Source organism: Sinocyclocheilus grahami, unplaced genomic scaffold (assembly GCF_001515645.1).
Source record: "Sinocyclocheilus grahami isolate Dianchi unplaced genomic scaffold, SAMN03320097.WGS_v1.1 scaffold259.1, whole genome shotgun sequence".
In the NCBI taxonomy this organism is placed as follows: Eukaryota; Metazoa; Chordata; class Actinopteri; order Cypriniformes; family Cyprinidae; genus Sinocyclocheilus; species Sinocyclocheilus grahami.
In genome coordinates, this window is record NW_015505438.1 from 2,031,289 (window position 1) to 2,050,052 (window position 18,764).

At 35.6% G+C, this 18,764-nt stretch overlaps 1 protein-coding gene across 1 annotated transcript in view; it reads left to right on the forward strand.

Annotated features, from left to right (window-relative positions):
• Positions 1-1,819: 1,819 nt before the first annotated feature.
• LOC107599041 (acyl-CoA-binding domain-containing protein 6-like) overlaps positions 1,820-18,764 on the forward strand; it is a 36,626-nt gene continuing 19,681 nt past the window's right edge. The window contains exons 1-5 of the mRNA XM_016290526.1: positions 1,820-1,950; positions 2,566-2,830; positions 4,067-4,149; positions 6,982-7,087; positions 12,061-12,150. Of these exons, the coding sequence (XP_016146012.1) occupies positions 1,937-1,950; positions 2,566-2,830; positions 4,067-4,149; positions 6,982-7,087; positions 12,061-12,150 (558 nt within the window). The 5' untranslated portion in view covers positions 1,820-1,936. The remainder of the gene's footprint in view (positions 1,951-2,565; positions 2,831-4,066; positions 4,150-6,981; positions 7,088-12,060; positions 12,151-18,764) is intronic.

Here is an 18,764-nt window from a genome sequence, read left to right on the forward strand (position 1 = left end):
CTTTCTCTCTGCGGACTCTCTGGGCGTCTGTGAAGTAGCTGTTGTCCGCCATCAGCGTATGTGCGTCACAGCGCGCCCTGAGGTGCTTTTAGAAATAGCTGCTTGGGATTAATCTTATCATGCTTTTTGTCTTAATATTTAGAAATAAAAGTACATATTACTTTTTTAGATACCTTTTTGTTATTAATGTACATTTTCTATTGATTTTCTTTGAATTGAAAGGGTACAATTGTTTTGTAATAAGTATAATATGGTATATTATTTGTAATATATATATTATCTTACATATAATTTGTTACGCCATTTATTACTAATTCGTTATATTTACTGTGTCGTCAAATGTATGTAGCCTATCTGGTCTAGAATGATTTTTACAGGCTAGAAGGAAACAAGTAACAATAAACTCAAAAAAAAAAATCCTATTTATATGATTTTCTTTTATTTGCAAATTAATCTCGTGATAAGCCTTGCTGGCCAATTCTGCGTTGGCAACTGCTGACAAGCTTTTTGTGGAAGCTCACACTCTAAAAAATGCTGGGTTAAAAAGGGACAAACACAGCTATTGGGTTGTTTTGCCCCAGCTGTTGGGTTGTTTTAACCCAGCTATTGGGTTGTTTTAACCCAGCTATTGGGTTGTTTTAACCCAGCTATTGGGTTGTTTTAACCCAGCTATTGGGTTGTTTTAACCCAGCTATTGGGTTGTTTTAACCCAGCTATTGGGTTGTTTTAACCCAGCTATTGGGTTGTTTTAACCCAGCTATTGGGTTGTTTTAACCCAGCTATTGGGTTGTTTTAACCCAGCTATTGGGTTGTTTTAACCCAGCTATTGGGTTGTTTTAACCCAGCTATTGGGTTGTTTTAACCCAGCTATTGGGTTGTTTTAACCCAGCTATTGGGTTGTTTTAACCCAGCTATTGGGTTGTTTTAACCCAGCTATTGGGTTGTTTTAACCCAGCTATTGGGTTGTTTTAACCCAGCTATTGGGTTGTTTTAACCCAGCTATTGGGTTGTTTTAACCCAGCTATTGGGTTGTTTTAACCCAGCTATTGGGTTGTTTTAACCCAGCTATTGGGTTGTTTTAACCCAGCTATTGGGTTGTTTTAACCCAGCTATTGGGTTGTTTTAACCCAGCTATTGGGTTGTTTTAACCCAGCTATTGGGTTGTTTTAACCCAGCTATTGGGTTGTTTTAACCCAGCTATTGGGTTGTTTTGAACCCAACCACTGGGTCAAAACAACCCAACAGCTGGGTTAAAACAACCCAATAGCTATGTTTGTCCCTTTTTAACCCAGCATTTTTTAGAGTGCAGTATTGCAAAACTTATTGTTAGACATTACTAATTATTTTTCTTTGTTATAACATACTGTTAATATTAATACTGCTTATGACATGATATGTAGATATGTAGATATAACATGCAAAAATTATATAACTTATACACATAGGCCCTATGTTTTGTCAAATGGGATGATGGCAGTGGTTTATTTCTTGGGGGGGAAAAGTGTTTTATAAGTTCAGTTGTAGCTGGCCTACTTTTCTCATAAAAAAGAACATATACTACTATCAAAGGGAAAGACAATCTTCACAAATATATCAATATGTTTTATATGCTATTAAACAGATGGATATTAATCAGGATTAAAATGGCATTAATGTTTCGAGTATACTGCAAAGCAAAATAAAGTTAAAACCAGCCATCCAGCAGTCCATCTGAGCCCTTCACTCTAGTCCATGTAGAATCTGCTTACTTACATTTAACTGATATATTGCTTGCTGACTCAAGGTCATAGAGACCTGATTTATGCCCCTTAAGAGGCCTGCATTCCTGCTTTATGTTGTTATATTTTAGAACACCAGGGTGGCACTTATAGCTTCTGGGCAACACAGGGAAGTATAAAAAACATTTTTTGGACTACTACTACACTCCAAGCCAGAAATGTGCAAGGAAATGTAAGATAAAAATTCGCTCAGGAAAATGTGATTTGTGTGCCATCTTGTGGACTTTGTCTGATTTGTAAAAAATATGCGCAGAAATCCCTGTTAAGTGCTAAAAAAAAATATCAAGAAAAGAGCAAATAAGGTTTGTTGCAAACCATATAATGTAAATTACATTTTTGTATCTCTTCTGTGTTTAAATTGAAATTCTTTCAAAATTTTGAAACGATGGCCAATACTTGATAGTAATATAGTAATACAGTATAGTAAAATATATAGTGAGAGATTGAATCACTAGAATCATATCTATGGATTTAATAGATAATACATATAAAAGTTCTAGTATGGTAGCAGTATTCCATTCCACACATCAAGCGTCTACTGTAAAACTGGTAGGACCTAAAAACCGTTGGAACTGTTAGCAGCAGTCGCAGGACGCACTCGTGCCTATTATTGTGACGTACCATTCACGGACCAATTCTCAAAACAAGTCCGACTGAATCGGATTACGGATAACGTACTATAGCAGTCAACTGCCTGCGCTGTTTTTATTATAAATTAATAATAATTAAGGTAAAATACTGTTGATTACCCCTATAAGATATTTAAATTCTTTTCAATGGCGTCTAGATCTCCGTCCTCCTCCCCCGACTCAGCGACGGGCTCCGGTACTGATCCAGCACGGCCTGACACCGGAGAGCCGCTCGGTGGAGGATCCGATTCGGATTCAGATTTCGGATTAGGGAAATTTGATTGTGGTGCTGGGGATACAGCGCTTCGATTAGAAGGAGCCGATCTAGAGAATGAGTTTGAGGCGGCAGCGGACCGGGTCAGAGATCTCGTGCAGACAGCGAGTAGAGAGCAGCTGCTGTATCTGTACGCCAGGTTCAAACAGGTAAACCCAGCCTTCTTGTTATTGACATAGTTTATGATACTGTAAAATCATGATACATTAATATGAGATCACCTGCAGACACGATACGAAGCTAGGAGATTGTCTGGCATTTTACTTTTGTTTAATAGTAGTGGCTTATACAAACCCGATTCCAAAAAAGTTGGGACACTGTACAAATTGTGAATAAAAACAGAATGCAATGATGAGGAAGTTTCAAATTTAAATATTTTATTCAAAGTACAACATAGATGACATATCAAATGTTTAAACTGAGAAAATGTATCATTTTAAGGGTAATATTACTGAATAACACATCCAGAAGAGAGCAGTGTCTGATTGTGCAGTTGTTGTGGTTGTGCATCATCCTCAAACAGCTTGTAGAAAAATATCCCATGTTGAGAATAATACTCAGAAGATATCAGAAATAGAGTTGCTACATTTCTATGCCTTTTCTATTGGAACTGTAGATTCATGTTCATTATGCTTATATCAATGATGCAGGTTTAAGACCAGCCTGCAATGTGTCTGCAATTTATTACAGTTTTATTCCTACAGTAAATTCCAAATTATACAGACCAACACCTATAAAAAAATAATATCCAAATATATTTTGAGTCGTTTAACTCAAACCCTTTCCTTTACGTTTAATTTTCTCTACCTTTACTCTTTTCCTTTCTCTTTTGCTTTTGTATTCTTTCCATATCTATCTTCTCTCTGCCTTATTGCTTTTTACCCATAATCCCCATGTCAGAACAGACACATCCCTTTCACTGATTCTGCTGCAGGTAACACAATCTGACTGCCATCCAGACAGACAGCACAAAAGCACATAAACAAATTCCCCACCTTACAGAATGAACTGATTGTGTTAGTGTGTTAAAAGAGGGCAGGAAGCTCCATTACGAGATGGAGATATAGAGCCGGGGAGGGAGGTTAGACAATACTCCTGTGCACTTCTGTTGTTATATGCACCTGCTTTGGAGGAACAAAAGAAAAGTGCTCGAATTTATGGTATTTTAATACAAGCCTGCAAGTGTTTCTCCAAACCTGTTCAGATGAAGAAACAAACTCATCTTGGAAGGCCTGAGGGTGAGTACATTTCAAACAACTATTAATTTTTGAGTGAACTACTCCTTTAAAACCTTTAAAAGGATCTCTAGGCTTCATTTGCTGGCATTATGAAAATTTCCTGTTTCTTCTTTGTGTGTGACATAATTCTTTGTGTCTTTCTTTCAGTCATCAGAGCGAAGAGGAGGAGAGAAGCGAACTGGATTCGGCGGGCCAGCGGTTAGCTCTCTATACCAAGAGGAAAAGATAAGGTAACATAAGTCCTGCTTATGAATATAAAGATTTTATTATAATTTCCTTCAGTTTTTTTTTATTTGATCCAGTGATCACTCTTGCATCAGTGTGGCATAATTCATTTTCTTGCTCATGGAACTCACATATACCAGACGCCCCGTAATTAAGGGCTGAATTCACATGGTTTTACCTCTCTTAAATTAACAGTATTAGTATGCATGCATAGGGGGTGAAGAGGCCTCAGGAAGCGGTAGAGTTTAATTACTTTTTTTATGATTATATCGATGATAAGAATGTAAAATGGATCCAGGCATGGATGGATGAAAGTATCAATGCAACAGGGGTTCATTCCCCAATTTGACGTGTCCCAGGAGAATGTGAGTCATTCATTGGGGACGGAAAAGCAAAGAGGCAATTAACATCCCGTTCCCCCTCCTCTCCTCCCATTTGTCGCTCGCTGAGCGGCCCATTTCGTGCGTGACCCAATCAGACTGCCATGCAGACTGCTTCGCTGCTTTCCAATTTCCAAGCTCGGTGATTGATAGCCCTCCTGCATATTCAAACCTCTCGTTAGCATTTGATTAGAGAGTGTTAATGGCTTCTGCATTGCCCGATTGCTAAACCAGATGACCTGTAACTCCAAGGCCATCTCATTTAAAAAATTTTTTTTTAGCTTAAACTCACTTGGGAAACAGCAGCTGATAAGTTGCATAACCCTGTGCTTCTGCAGGAGTCAAGAATGAGGAATATTTCTCCTCTGAAGAATGCATGATAGAGAGGTGTCAGTTTCAGAATATCGGGCTATTTTGGAGGGCGGTGATTGTTTGGACAAGGTGTGGCGTGTGTTTGTGTGTCAGCTCTACCTGTCACTGATTGATGGTGTTAAAGGAATAGTTCACCCCAAAATGAAAATTCTGTCATCATTTACTCACCCTAATGTTGTTCAAACCTGTTTGACTTACTTTCTTTGTGGAACATATGATATTTTGGTAACCAAAAAAGTTTCAGGTTCCCACTGACTTCCATTGTATGTACAGAAATACAATGAAAATCAATGGGAAATGTTTGGTGAGTAAAAAATGACAGACTTTTCATTTTTAGGATCTCTTTAGCATGGCCTGGTGAGCATGAAAGACTCATGCTGTGTACTAAAGAGTTGTTTGTTATATTGTAATATCTGTTTTTTAATATTTGAAGATTTACACAGATTCACATCTATAATCTGCATTGGAGTCTGTGTGTGAAAACATCAACATAGATCTTTTGTTTGATCTCTCACTAGTCAGAAAATGTTGATGAAGCGGTGTGGAATGACAGAGTAGCCAGTGACCTTCCCAGCATTCTCAGCGGCATCGCTGATGCCATGTCGTTTATCAGTGGGCTATTAATCAAGTGTAAGCGTGTGCTTGTGTGCGTGTGTGTACTCGGGCTTTAGAAGCACAGACCAGCATCAGTCTGACGAATGAGCAGTTTTATTGATTAGTTGCCCCGGGAGACGAATGATGCCCACATGGCACAGACACACTGGGTCATGGTAAGACCACACACACTTACATATTCAGCCTTATTTTCTACAGCGGAGATAAGGCCAGGTTTACTGCACGCATATATAGGCAAAAAATAGCTTAATTTAAACTACATTTCTTACTCCAGTATCCATTCTGACATAGTAGTTTTTTATATAAATTTAGCATATTTAACTTTAATTTTGAAAATAACAAAATTAAGGCCAAATTAAAATAAATATTAATTTAATATTAATAAAATAAATATTAATTATTTATTTATAATTTTTTTATTAATTAAATAAATAATAATTAATTCATTATAATTTTTTTCATTCATATTTATTTTATATATTTTAATATAATAAAATAAATTCTTAAATTCCAGGCCATTTTTTGTACTTTATTTGTGGAATCTGCTATAAATGTTTTTGTCTTACTGTGAGTAGTTTATTGAATTTTATGTAGATTTGTAGATTAATGTATTGACGTATTTTGTTCAGAATATGAAAATAATCTGTTTGTCACATACCTTTTCCCCTACAGTATGTATATGTTTAATATGTATTATATTTATTATTTATTTTGTGTCAGTGTATTGATTCTATAACATTGAAATACTCTGTACTGCATTGATTCACTCAGAAATCAGTTCATTTAGGTTGGCCAATCTGTCTATTTCCTGTGTCTCTCAGGCACAAAGGTCCCGTCCGCTGCCAGTCTCATCTGCCCTTGCCCTGTAATGACAGTGAGGGGCGGCCACACAATAGTGCTCCAAATGCAATTAATCTGCCATCCTGCATGGGCAAGAGGGGCAGGGGTAAATCTCTTAATGAGATTTCTCCAGCCAACTGTACCTCATCCCCTATAACCCTTTTCTTTCTCTCTCTTGATCTCTCGCTCTGCCCTGCCTGGCTTGGCCCAAATGCCACAAGGTGATTAGAGAGGAAAATAATTAAAACTGCTGTGGTGAGCGCCAGGCTCCTGAGAATGCGCATCCACAGAGGTGGATAAGCATGTGACCATGAGACGCCTGCCAGTAACATGATTTTGGCGGCACCTGTGCACATCAGTTTAGCCCCGTTTAGTCTGGCATTATCTTCCTTCTTGGGTGATCACTCAGCAATATATATTTATTGGGCCTAGAATTTCTAGCGACAGCCCTGACCCTGGTTATGTAATATATTTAATATTAGACTATTGCGTTTCTTAATTCTTTACTACGATTTAATGCTATTTCAAATGTTCTTTAATTGATTTCTATGAAATCTCGTAAAAGGTTTGGTGTGATCATTGCTTTACATTCTTTCAGAGTATTTTCTCTCTTGTTGTGTTTGACTTTAGGGAAGAGGACAAAAACATTTTTGACTATTGCCGAGAGAACAACATCGAATATGTCAGCGAGGCCATCAGCTCCAAGAAAATGGAAGTGAATACAAGAGATGAAGAGGTAGGCTTTTCATTGTTTAAATTTATGAAATAAATAGAATGATACATTTATCAAATGTAATAAAATTTTACATATTTTCACATTTTATATAATTTGCTAATAATACATTATTATTATAAATTATACAAAACATTTTACAGCATTAGAAGGATTTCTGAAGGACTCTGAAGACTGGAGTAATTGCTGCTGAAAATTCAGCTTTGCCATCACAGAAATACATTTAATTTAATATATATTAAAATAGAAAACTGTTACTTTAAATTGTAAAAATAGTTCAAATTATAACTGTTTTTACTAGGGTGACCATACGTGCCATTTTCCCAGGACACGTCCTGGCCAGGATTTCTATATTGCCTAAAATATCTAGGTTTTGGCTTTGTTTGCATGTGCAGACCGATCGGTGTATGCCATCAAAATACCTCGAGAGCATTTTGAAAGCATAAGGAACCGCGTCCTGGGAAAATGGCACATATGGTCACCCTAGTTTTTACTATATGTTTTGGTCAAATAATTTCAGCCTTTGAGCGTGATACCTTCAAAAACATCTTACAGATAGTATTATTTTATATAGTAGTATTTTTTACTATTATTTTATGTAATATATATATATATATATATATATATATATATATATATATATATATATATGTGTGTATGAAAATTATGTTTTTTTTTTTGCGTAGGGACCCTGTGAATCGAAGCACAGCATCTATCTTTCACCCTACTTCTCTCTCTCTATCCGTGCATTTCCGACACATCTAAAACTCCAAAGGTCACTGGATGCACCATCCACCCACTCAACCCATTTTTATTCATGTATCATCGTGACCAACTGGCCCGTTTCATTTCTTTCAGCACTCCAATTCTGAAAGTGGGGAACCAGTTGGCTCACCATCAGGTCGGCCAGATGGCAGCCATTGTCAATCCACCATTGTTTGTCCTGCTAGTGCAGTTCAACAGATTAACCTCTAGAGGGCACTATTGAATTTTAAAATCTGCTGTATTTATGTACATGTACGTATATATGTATTATGTATGTTTCTGCCATCTTCCCATCTTCCACTTTGCGCTTGTGGTCAAGCTGTGCTACATGCTCGAGGTCATACCTGTGAGAAATGAGGCCTCGCTTCCAACCTGAAGTCCTAAACACCGACAGCGTGGCTTTGACTCGCTGCAGCATTCAGATGTGACGTATGCGCTCTGTTCTAAACATAATGCCATTTGATGTTTTCAGCAGAGGCTGTTGCCAGTGGTTTAATTTGGGCTGAGATGAGCTTCACGGCTGCCATTTGACCTCCTACCACTCGGCCCGTCTCTGCAGGGGTCAAATACATTACCCTTAATGTACAAGTGCAGCTGAGTGCAGGGCAGTGAGGAAATAATTTCAATGATGATGACAATAGATCAGGATAAACTGGAAAACTTGGGAGTTATTCCATGTGGGATGATAGTGGATGGTGACCAGAGGGGTGCTGGGACCTGGGGGATACCACACGCTTTACACTTCGCTACTGGAGAGATGATAGAAAGGATTGCACAACCATGGCCACACACTGAAGGTGGACGTGATTATTTAGGGTTGCCCTTGTGTTTGGCAATCTGAGAGACACGCTGACTGATTATGCTGTAGTTCCACATGATTCTATAATCTGAAAAACTGCTTTGTCTTAAAAATACTTGCTCAAAGATGACAGTTTTATCTATACTCGCTAATATTTCCACAATGATGTTATGAAAAGTTATTCATATTGAGCCTTTACTTTTATCATTCTTATTTACTACAACTACTACTACTGTTATTTATAAATGACAGTTTAAATAATATTTTGGACATGTAAAGGGGGCTTTAAATGTTTGAGAAAATATGATTTTTATATTACATTATATTGTTATATTATATTATATTATTTTAATTTAATTTGAAACAATTAAAGACATGAATTATCTTAAACTCGTTTGTAAAAAAAAAAAAGGTCAGATTTATTTACTTGAAATTGATTATTTATTTATTAGAATTTTTAATAATTTTTCTAATAATATAATATGTAATGGAAAAAATACTATTATAATAATACATATACTAATTGTAAGTATTTTATTAGTGGTCTTAGACTTTTGATGATGCTATAATAGTAATAATAATATGAATGTTATTTATAAATGATAAATAGTAGGATAATAAATAGTTTATTTTTTTCGATATACAGTTGGGTCCAAGTGTTTTACATTAATTACATTATATAGGAATTTAAAACAGTTAAGGAAATTGTCTATATTACATTTATTTTTTAAATTCAACAGTATATTTCAAAGTACTGTGATATTACAATCTCATACCATCACTCTACCACCACATTCTGAATTAGATCATGTTAACTGAAAACAACAGCGCTCTAACACATGCACTTACATCTGACACATCGAAGAGCTTTTCCTAAATGGTCAGTGTGAATTTAGGTGTTTCTTCTGCTGCTTTGTTATGACATGCATTGTGTGTCATGTTTTTCTGTCTTATTATGGTGATGCCTTAAATGCCCTGTGGACGACAGGTCTACACACGCCTCTGATAGGCACGAGCCCCTCCAACTGAACAAAAGAGGGCTGGACTCATTTGTGCAAATGTCCCAAGAATTTCTTGCTTTCCTTTTCTCTCTCTGTTTGTGCTGGAACAGCCCCATCAATTACAGGCAATTGAGCCGGCAGCTCTCCACCCTCTTTGGCAAGGACATTGTAAAGCAAGAGGTTTCCTATTCATCTGCTCTGAGCCCTGCTCAATGTACCGCCCCGCAGTAGAGTCCATGCCTGTCACACTTAATCCACAGCTCTCACCCGGGACAGGAAGGTGTAATCAGTGGGATTTCTATATCTTTACTGTTTCTACAGCTCTTCCGCATAGCTGGAAGGAAATTGGGGAAGATGATATAGTTATGTTTGCTGAGACATTGTCACCGGAAGGATGATTTTAGCCTTTTCTGCATTCACAACTTAGTAGAATTTCTTAATTACTGAGTGTTAAATGTCCTAGGAAATCATTTGTTTCAAAAACAACATGGAATCGTACATGTCTTTATTTACAGCAAAATACTTAAGTTATTCAAAATTTCATTAAATTCATATATATATATATATATATATATATATATATATATACATACTACCTTTCAAAAGTTTGGGGTTTATACATTTTTTATTTTTTTATGTTTCTGAAGTGTCTTATGCTCACCAAGGCTGCATTTATTTTATTAAAAATACAGTTAAAATAAAAATTTTAAATAACTGTATTATATTTGAACATAATTTAAAATATAATTTATTCCTGTGATTGCAAAACTTAATTTTCAGCAGCCAGATGTCATTCTAATATGCTGATTTGGTGCTCACGAAATATTTAAAACAGTTGTGCTTCTAAATATCTTTGTGGAAACTGATAATTGCTACATAAAATGATTAATTTCTTGGGGGGAAAAAATTTACTGACCCCAAACTGACCTAATTATTATTAAAGTCATATCTTTATAACTTACAGTGACTTTTTACTTTGCATTTGCAGTTTACTTTATTTCTCATAATGGCAACTTTTCTTATTTTATATCTAATTTTACTATTACCTAATTTCAAGGCAGAAACAAGTTATGATAAAATGACATATGAAATTGAAAAAGATTTAGCAGCAGCTTTCTAACTACTTTTAGCTTTTTAAACCACTTTTTAAATCATTTAGGTTGTTATTTGTATCTTCTAATTACAAGTTTGACAAAAACATAGTTGGTAACTCAGTTTTGGTCAATCCAAAATGATGTGATATAATACAATGGGTGTAATAATAATACAATGGTGCTCTAATATATACTATGGTATATACTCATGTGTGATTCTTTTCTTTTTACTTTAAAAATATAATATCTAGAAGCCATGGTATTATCATGGCACCATGTCCAAAAAGCCATTGTAGTACAATTTGTTAATCAAGGGCTACGGATCCAGAGAATGGTGTGTCTTGGGAGTAGAGTAGGAGAAAATACAAATGTTTGGCTATATCTCTGATGAAAATTTGACAAACAGTCCAGGGGACACCCTCCTCTCCAAAAAGAAAAAAAACTCTTGTGGTGTAAGGCTTCAGACTCTCTCATAAATATCAATTTTAACATGCAGCAGTGGAGATCAATATCATTTCAGCCATGGAATACGACTTAAGGAGTTGGCTTTATCTAATTGGCCTTCACTGAAAAATGAACTCTGCAGGCTTGATAGGGACAAGTGGCTTCAGGCCTGGGGGGCGGGGCTGGTGATCAAGGGTCTGCTCTCTTTTTGTCCCCAGAACCGCATCAATCACTGCTAAAGAGTCTCCCGTCCCACTGCAATTTGTTTCTGGAGCGCCCATGATCTTTCCCTCCCACAATGCCCTTCTCTCTCGCCTGCACGGTGGCCAGAGAAGAACTCATCCTGTCAGCACGTCGTTAAATAGTTGGGTCTAAAGGCTCTGAGTTATAAATTGTTGTGCATAATTTATTTTTTCTGGAGGAGAGAAATCTATTGTGAAGTTAACTTTACAGAGGTCCGCATAACAAAAGGGAATAAATGAATGTGTTAGAGGTGAAGAGGGATTCATCCATCTGAAGGACTCGACCTGTAGGTTGTGTGGTCTGTGGACACGTCTATGGTTTTGGGTTGCAGAGGTCCTTTGCAAATACGGGATGTTATTGAATATTCTCCACGCCTCTTGGCTGGTGCTCATTTTTATGCACCGTATCAAAGCCGGAAAGAGAGTTTATTAAATAATTGTATCTAAATGAGAGTAAGGGATTGAATTATGGGATTGAACACCCTAGATTGCCTAAAAGACGTATAGTGCATTGTCTGAAGCAAAACCGAGCCGAAAAATTGAAACTGTCTGCGCAGAGATTTTGTATCTGTATCCACCATGAGTTTTACTCTGTGAAGTTTGATGGTAATGAATTATTTGTGTGTTTCAGGGCCGGGCTCTCCTGCACTGGGCGTGTGACAGGGGCCACAAAGACCTGGTGTCTCTACTCTTGCAGAACAACGCTGATATCAATAGCCAGGTGAGTCTGTAAACACACATTAAGACATTCTGGCTGATCAACAATGGCTATCGTATTCATGCTATAGCTGAGAACCGATGTGATGGCAAATAAGTATTTTGTCCATCAACAAACACAGATTGACAAATGAAATTGCAAAATCGATTGCTGTGAACTATAGACAAGTAATGGGTTTAGGCTCAGTGATATGGAATAAAACAAACAATATATTGGTTTTGAATATTTAATGGCGCATGCTCATTTTCTATATGTTTACATTTTAGATTACTCTTGCCCTCTTTTAAATCTCAGTTATGTTTTAAAATTGCTAATCATTAGTCTGGTTACTGATTTTATACATATAAATGTGCCTTTATTTATTTAGATTTAGATTTTTTGTTTACAAGTTTAGTGTCTTTAAGATGTTTATGTTTTTCAAAGAAGTTTCTTAAGATCACCAGGGCTGTATTCATTTGATCAAAAATGCAAAAACATAATATTATAATTAAGTTTCTTATGCTCAAGAAACATTTCTTATTATTTTCAATGTTGAAAACCGTTTTTGCTGCTTAATATTTTTATGGAAACTGTGACAGACTACCATTTTAAAGTTTGGTGTAAGAAAGTAAAAAAAGGAAATTAACATATTTATTCATTTTTATTCAATTGCAAAATGGATTGCTGCAAATTGTTAGACAAGTAATGGGTTTCGGTTCATTGATATGGAATAAAGCAAAAAAATATAAACTTCTGAGATTCATGGAATTAATTTCATGAATTAATCTGCATATTATGCAATTCATTTATTGCATTTTTTTATTTATTTGATAGTCCTAATATTTGACCAATACTGGATCCAATATGGTGACAAATATATTGTGTATTCTGGGTGCACAATATATTGGTTATAGGTCGATATGAGAGTTTTCTTTTATTTACTGTATCAGTTGATAATGAATATTTAATTGTGCATGCTCATTTCCTAGATTTTAACATTCAGATTACCTTTGCTGTCATCTTAATCTAAATAATGCAACTAAAGTTAATTTAACTTCAAAAACCCTAATAATTTAATAAGAGTCTTAAATGTAATTTTCAGCAAATCGCAAAATTGTGCGAAATACTGTGAACTTCTATATATTTTGTATAGAAGTACATATTTTACTTTTTGATCCCAGAGCTGATAGAAACTCCTCATCGCTAATCTAGGAGAACCGTGAACTGGGAAGTCCTGCTGCCATCCTCCATCCCTGAGCTTAGCAGCGGCTGGACTTTAATTATTTAGAGATATCGTATCAGCATCTCGGTGGGCGTTAAGCAACACACTATAAGCAGGTAGCTGTATTTAAAAAAAAAAACACTACAGGTCATAATGGCAGATTTGGCTTTGTTTTAAGCTGGCTGAATACTGCATTGGGAAATTAATACGGTGAAGTACAGTTATGCGGTCACTGGCTTGATCTGATTCTCGCTAAGACAAATCAATTGGAAGTAATCAGCCAAATTGTTTGCATTATACAACCCATATAATCAGAACATTTGCAAATGACTCTCTTTTTTTATTATTTTATTTATTTATTTATTTTTTGGTGGCTGTAGACCTTAATTGTGTGGGTGGAGAGAAAATGCTTGGCCTAGACAACAACAATCAATGCTGTTCTATTGTTGTATTTTAACAGTTAGACTAATGTGAAATCCCCACTAGAGCTGAAATAGACAACATAACGTGATAGTAGATGTAACAGACATTTTATCACCGGCCTTGTATAGCATAAATATATACTACAATTTATTATTTAATATTTTATAATATGTGAAAATAAATACATATATATTTTGGAGCCAAGCGTTGTATTTCCTTGGAAATAAAATCATGACTTGAATTTGGACATAAATTGGCCTGTTTTTGTTGCTTCTTTTTGGATCAGCCTTATAGAGTCTACAGAATTCCTTCAAAGTTCTTTTGGGTTACTGCACTGACCAGCAGAAGGGGAATATTGTGGACTACAGCAGGAGAATTATTGAGGGCAGATTTATTAAGTAGCGTTCAGGTGGCATGAGAGAAAATATGGCCGTATTAAATCATGCTACTGCTCCTGCCAAAATTATTATCCTATGTTAATACTTTCAGGAAGTGTGATTTGATAGCAATATAAAACTTCGTAGCCACTCATTAGGTTCAAGTGTGAGCCATGACTGCATTTGAAAAGCACACAAAGAAAAAAACAATAGCTCAGTTTAGATGTCTTTTCTTATTCATAAATGTTTCCTGATACTTATACATTCATATTTTCCAAGTGACTTTGATTATATAAAATCTAAGACTAAAGGTAGAACATTATAAATGAAAATATTACAATAGAGCAATAATGGGTGAGCCATGAACTGTGAGCGAGGGCAGCGTTTTCACGCATCTGTGCTATGATCCGATTTCAGCTTAGTGTCGAATAAAGATAAAAGTGGTTTATATTTTTAATTTGTTGATTGAAAATGGAGGAAGGGAGAAAAAAGGCTATTATGTCTTCAATGAAAATTGTATTGAAATTAATCAGCTGATGGATGCGGTGGTCGTGGAGAATGTGGTAGTTTGAATATGGTGGTGTTTTGGTGTAATCCTGGATCAAGGGGAACCACAATAGGAGCAAAAAGTCCCCTTGTTCTCTCAGATTAGCTCATATGCCACCTGTCAACAGCCACCTGGACAACATCACAACGACACAACATATATTCAGTTCTCTCTGCATAATTGAACAGAACTGGGACACATGGGAGAGTTTGGGGGGATCCGTTTTTCACGCTCATAGAATGTAGTTCATGTGTGGTAGAGTCAGATTTGTATTGGTAAAGTCTGGTTTCAGGAGTTCATGCATCTGTTGTTTTCAACTGCACTGCAGAGGAAGTAGAACACAATCAACTATGGACAGGTGTTCTTGTGCATGAGAGTCTATATGAGAGGCCTGATGCATCAAAACCTTAGTATTCGCATTATAATCAATGAAGCTGTCTATAATGAAAACATCCATTGTGCTTTTGTCATCATGACATGCTTTTATTTTTTTACATTTCTGATGTTTGAAATTAGTTGGATTTATTTATTTACAAATATCATATGTGTTGATGGTTTTGCATGAAATTCATTATTTAAAAAAAATAATAAAAAATCGTCTAACTACTAACCGTTAGTTTTATCCATATACTGGAAAGATGTTTAATGTTTTCGCAAGATATCTCTATTCCTCACCTAGGCTGCATTTATTTGATTAAAAAATACAGTAAAACAGTAATATCATGAAATATTACAATCTAAAATATATTTTCTATTTAAAGTGTAATTTATTCATGTGTTGGCAAAGCTGATTTTTCAGCAGCCATTACGTCAGTCTTCAGTGTCACATGATTCTTTAGAAATCATTCTGATGCTGATTTGCTGCTTAAAAAACAATATTATACATGTTGAAAACAGTTGTGCTGCTTAACATTTTTGAGGAAACTGTGATATATTTTAAGATTCTTTGATAAATATAGTTCAAAAGAACAGCATTTGTCACTTTTGATAAGTTTAATGCATCTTTACTGAATAAAAGTATCAATTTCTTTAAAAACGTTTGAATGACAGTGTATATTCTACATGTTGTAGCAGTACCTCAAGCTCACAGCTGATTGGTCCATGTTAGTGAGCAACTTTGATACTTTCAGTGTGAACAGCTGCTGATGCAGGATCCAATTTTCTGTGAATACCAAACAGAACACAAACAACATTTATTAGAGATTTGATTCATAGGTGTTGGTCAAGCTCAACTTATTACTGCAATTATGCACCTCCTAGTTGTATCTTCGGTCTTAAAATGGATGTATACAAACACACACAGTTCTAAACTGTTCTTTATTCATTCAGGGGCAGATGTTTTGCACGTTATTTGCATGTTAAACAATGCATGGGACATAGAGCTTAATGAGCTTAACACCACAAAGCATGTTTTGAGTCTCAAAGGCCTGACTAATGAGCGCTTCTCTCAAACAAAGAAGCATGCTTTAGGTGAAACTTCTGTGAAAATATAAAACATTATGATTAGCACTCTGTATAATGTTTATTTTTTGCATTGCTTGGAAGGCAGCAAAAAAGTGATTTTTCAAAGTTGTAAATTAAACTTATTGGATTATAAGAAAACATTTCAACTTCAAAATTCCATGTTTAATTCAGTGTGTTACTAGCTGTTTCTTTTTAATTAATTGCTAAATTTATTAGCAATTTCTGAGCTCATAAATGGTTTCTACAAATATTACAAATATTCTGTCCCAAGTATAAATGTTCCACAGTTAATTTAGTTTGAATCGCTTTATGTACAGGCTAAGTTCAAACATTGTTTTGTAGATCATTTCCGTCTTTGACATAAAACTTGGTACACTGTATGTAAAAAAAGTAAATAAAAAGATACGTTAATTTATAAAATAAAATAAATTTCAGTCTTCTTTAAAAATTCACTTTTAACTCAATGTGTTACTTGCCGTTTCTTTGTAATTGTGAAAAGTACTAGCGATTTTTGAGTGAAAATTGTTTCTACACCAATTTTTTCTCATTGTAAACGTTATAGTTTTTAAGAAATTTGAGACTGAAGATTTAAAATTCGAAGTTTCATCTAAGCATTCAAAACAGACAGTGACAGACAGAGATGACGGCATCATAATTTATGCAAGCTAAATTGCAGTTGATCTTCCTTCTTAAGTCTGTTTGCATACTGATTTGTGATTGGTCATTAATTCATAATAATTTATACTATGTTTTGCTGCCTCAAAAGTGCATTATGATTTGGAAATGCAAGCAAGATTTTTATATAGTCAGTTTGGTATTTTAACTCATTTGCCAGTCAGATGTATTGTGAACTTTTTTGAAACATCAAGTTTAATGCAGTTTTAATATTTAGCCTGAACCACTGCTTGCTTGCTTTTTTGCATTGTTAATTCTCTGTCTTTCTCTCTCATCTTTGTCCTTCCTCTCTCGGTGTGCGTTTACTTATGAAAACAACATGAGCCGCCAGCAGTGGAGGGTGAATCCCAGAGCCGCTGTGTCTAATTAATCCACTCCCCTTCTTGCACGGCTGCGCTGGCCACACGCTCTGTCCATCAGATTGAAATTCATAACTTAATTGAGGTCAGAGCCTGGAGCCGAGAGAACAAAAGGCCTTGGCGAGGACCAGGTAGATCAATAGTGATAAATATCTGCCTGGGCTACTAGTAGTTCATGGTGAGGAATTGTTTGGGACAGAGAAAGGATGCTGTTTATTTACAGGTAATTTAGTGGCGCTGTGGAAATGGAAAGATAATTTGAGGTTTTGCATTCGTGCTAGTTCCTGACAGCAGTTTTAAGGGTTTGATTGGTTTTACAAAATGTCGCCTGTTGCATCATTTTATTTTAAAATGATGCATGAAATGTAGTTGGAAGACTACAGATTAGGTAGGTTTGAAAAAAATGGTTGTTTCTACACACTTTCTTAATCCCAGCAACTGTTTAAAATTCCCTGTTGAGAACGTTCTTACACATTCAGGTCCTTCTGCTGCTGCCGCCACAGGTCCACTATGACAAATGGTTCCATCCTCCACGTCATAACAAATCCCCAAAGCAATCTGTCATAAGATTGGCGAGGAGAGGCGTCCAATCGCCAGCTGCATGAGAATGGGGCTCAATGGTGGGAGGGTTTAGCCGCATGGGGTGAAACACCTGAGAGTCACACAGTTACAGCTCCTTCAGAAGAGTTTTGCTTCTGATCTGAGGCTGGGTTTGCTATACAAATTGTAATCATTGTAGGGTAACATTTGAAGCTGAGCGATTTTGGTTTCTCTAGTTTTGATTGCTAGTGCTAGTATTGGGAAGTTCAATTCATTTTAGCGAAAGCAAAGAAAAAAAGCAATCTGTGCAAATCATTGTTTAATAATGTTCCTAGAAGTCCCTGCTCTGCATTTAGTTTTTTAGTTTTTTAATTTATAAGTGAAACATGTTTTGTGTTGTTCATCATTTAGTAGGTGAAATAGAATTGATCAAATATTTGTTTATGGTTCTAGTTTGACTTCCAGCATTCTCCCTAGCAGACAAGTGATTTACGAACACTTTGCAAATCAATTCAGGCTAATTATTAACTTTTATATTTGGAACCAGTTCATGCATTTCCTGGGAATTAAACTTATGACCTTAGTGTTGCCAGTGCTATTCTTTGCTCTTTGAGCCACAAGAATCCTGTAAGCATTAGCATAATCGTCATTCTTTTCACCTACTTTTTTATGTAAATTAGGTTTTATTATGGAATTTATTTTATAAATATGGATTATTATTCACAAAAGTCACATTTAAAGGCATAGTCCACCCCAAAATGAAAATTCTGTCATCGTTTGCTCACCCTTGTGTCGTTCCATGCCTGTATATCTTTCTTTCCTCTGTAGAACTTATTGATAACCAGACAGTTCCCATTGACTTCCACTGTATGGACAAATATACTATTGAAGTCAATAGGAACCGAAACTGTTTATCAACATTCATCAAAATATCTTCTATGTTTTACAGCAGATAGAATGTCATACATGTTTGGAATGGCATGAGGGTGAGTAAACGATGACAGAATTCTCATTTTTGGGTGGAGTATCCC